Raw genomic sequence first — 1,566 nt, 5'->3', positions numbered from 1 at the left:
TCCCATACATGATGTTGTACCTCGTTCCTTTCCTTCAGGGAACAGTAGTTATATGCATAACATTACGTTTTTACTTTTTACAATAACAAGCTGCAATGAAAACAAACAAAAATGAAATAAAAGTAACAACTTTCTACTTCTTGTCTTTTTTAAAAAATGTGAGGAGAAGTAAAAAGTAGGCTGAAAAATTATTACTCAAGTAAAGTACAGATACCCAAAAATTCTGCTTAAGTACAGTAACAAAGTATTTGTACTTAGTTACTTTACAGCTCTGCCCTGATATAAAGGTATACAGATTCTTTTTTAGTTTTTGTTGTTTGGGAGCTTGGTCAGCGGTGTGGTCTTATGRTCCTGAAGCTGCAGGTTCAGCCTGCGGTCGAGTCATGAAGGGAACATCTGGTGTGGTGAGTCCTACAGGAGAGAGAACAACAACTTGTTTTCTCTCTTTCATCAGACATCACCCCAACAGCTAACGGCTCTGCTGCTAACGGGCACCTGGGCAACAACCCCATCCTCATGTTCTGTGGTGGACCTGGCACCATGGTGTCCTCCAGCTCAGAAACACACCTGGTGAACGGGGTTGCTAACGGACACATCACCCCGGTGCAGGAGAGCCCCTTCACTGGTTACATCATCGCCATGCACAGGAAGATGGTGACAGCTGTTTTTAATTACTTCCAGCTGTTTGTCAGCCTCAGAGATGTTCCTAACATCTGTTTGCTCCCTGTTTAGATGCGTATGGAGCTCTACTTCCTGTCCTCTCAAAAGAACCGGCCCAGTCTGTTTGGAATGCCTCTCATTGTCCCCTGCACGGTCCACACCAGTAAGAGGGATCTGTACGACGCAGTCTGGATCCAGGTGTCCCGGCTGGCCAGCCCCCTGCCCCCKCAGGAGGCCAGCAACCACGCCCAGGACTGGTACTCATGTTATTTATTTATGTACAGCCAAGGGTTTCACTCAAATACAAACTGTTGTTAAAGGAAATTTTCACTTTATGGGAACAAAACACTTTGATCATTGGAATCAGTCTGAACAATCACGTAAAAGTTTTCGATGCTAACAGACACAGAGCTGACCAGCTGTCTTCCTTCTCAGTGATGACAGCATGGGCTACCAGTACCCATTCACCTTACGGGTCGTAGGGAAGGATGGCAACTCCTGTGCCTGGTGTCCCTGGTACCGGTAAGAGTCAGAACCATGCACACACAATCTTGTCTGGTCTTTGGATTGAATGAGTTTTAAAAGAGGTATAAATGCCATATTTAGTTGTGGTTAAATAAGATGTAACAGAAACATCTCTTCCTTCCTGTACGTCAGGATGTTTGGATGAGTTCGTTCTGTATCTGTTCAAAGGTTCTGCAGAGGCTGCACCATCGAATGTAATGAGGACCGTGCTTCTGTAGAAAATGCTTATATAGCTGTGGACTGGGACCCCACCGCCCTGCACCTGCGCTACCAGACATCTCAGGAGAAGGTAAAATAAAAATCTGAGCTCCCTTTAGAAGACTGAAAGGGATCCCTGATTAGTTCTAATATTAGACTTTATTTGATAAAAATATATTTTTA

At 44.2% G+C, this 1,566-nt stretch overlaps 1 protein-coding gene across 1 annotated transcript in view; it reads left to right on the top strand.

Moving 5' to 3' along the window:
* LOC106536368 (ubiquitin carboxyl-terminal hydrolase 32) overlaps positions 1-1,566 on the top strand; it is a gene marked incomplete at both ends in the record, with an annotated part of 57,582 nt that overhangs the window by 52,253 nt on the left and 3,763 nt on the right. The window contains 4 exon segments of the mRNA XM_014033627.1: positions 455-654; positions 733-917; positions 1,096-1,182; positions 1,354-1,474. Of these exon segments, the coding sequence (XP_013889081.1) occupies positions 455-654; positions 733-917; positions 1,096-1,182; positions 1,354-1,474 (593 nt within the window).

Source organism: Austrofundulus limnaeus, unplaced genomic scaffold, assembly GCF_001266775.1.
Source record: "Austrofundulus limnaeus strain Quisiro unplaced genomic scaffold, Austrofundulus_limnaeus-1.0 Scaffold1791, whole genome shotgun sequence".
NCBI lineage: Eukaryota > Metazoa > Chordata > Actinopteri > Cyprinodontiformes > Rivulidae > Austrofundulus > Austrofundulus limnaeus.
Note: the sequence above shows the minus strand (reverse complement) of the source record. Positions and strands in the feature narration are given on the sequence as shown.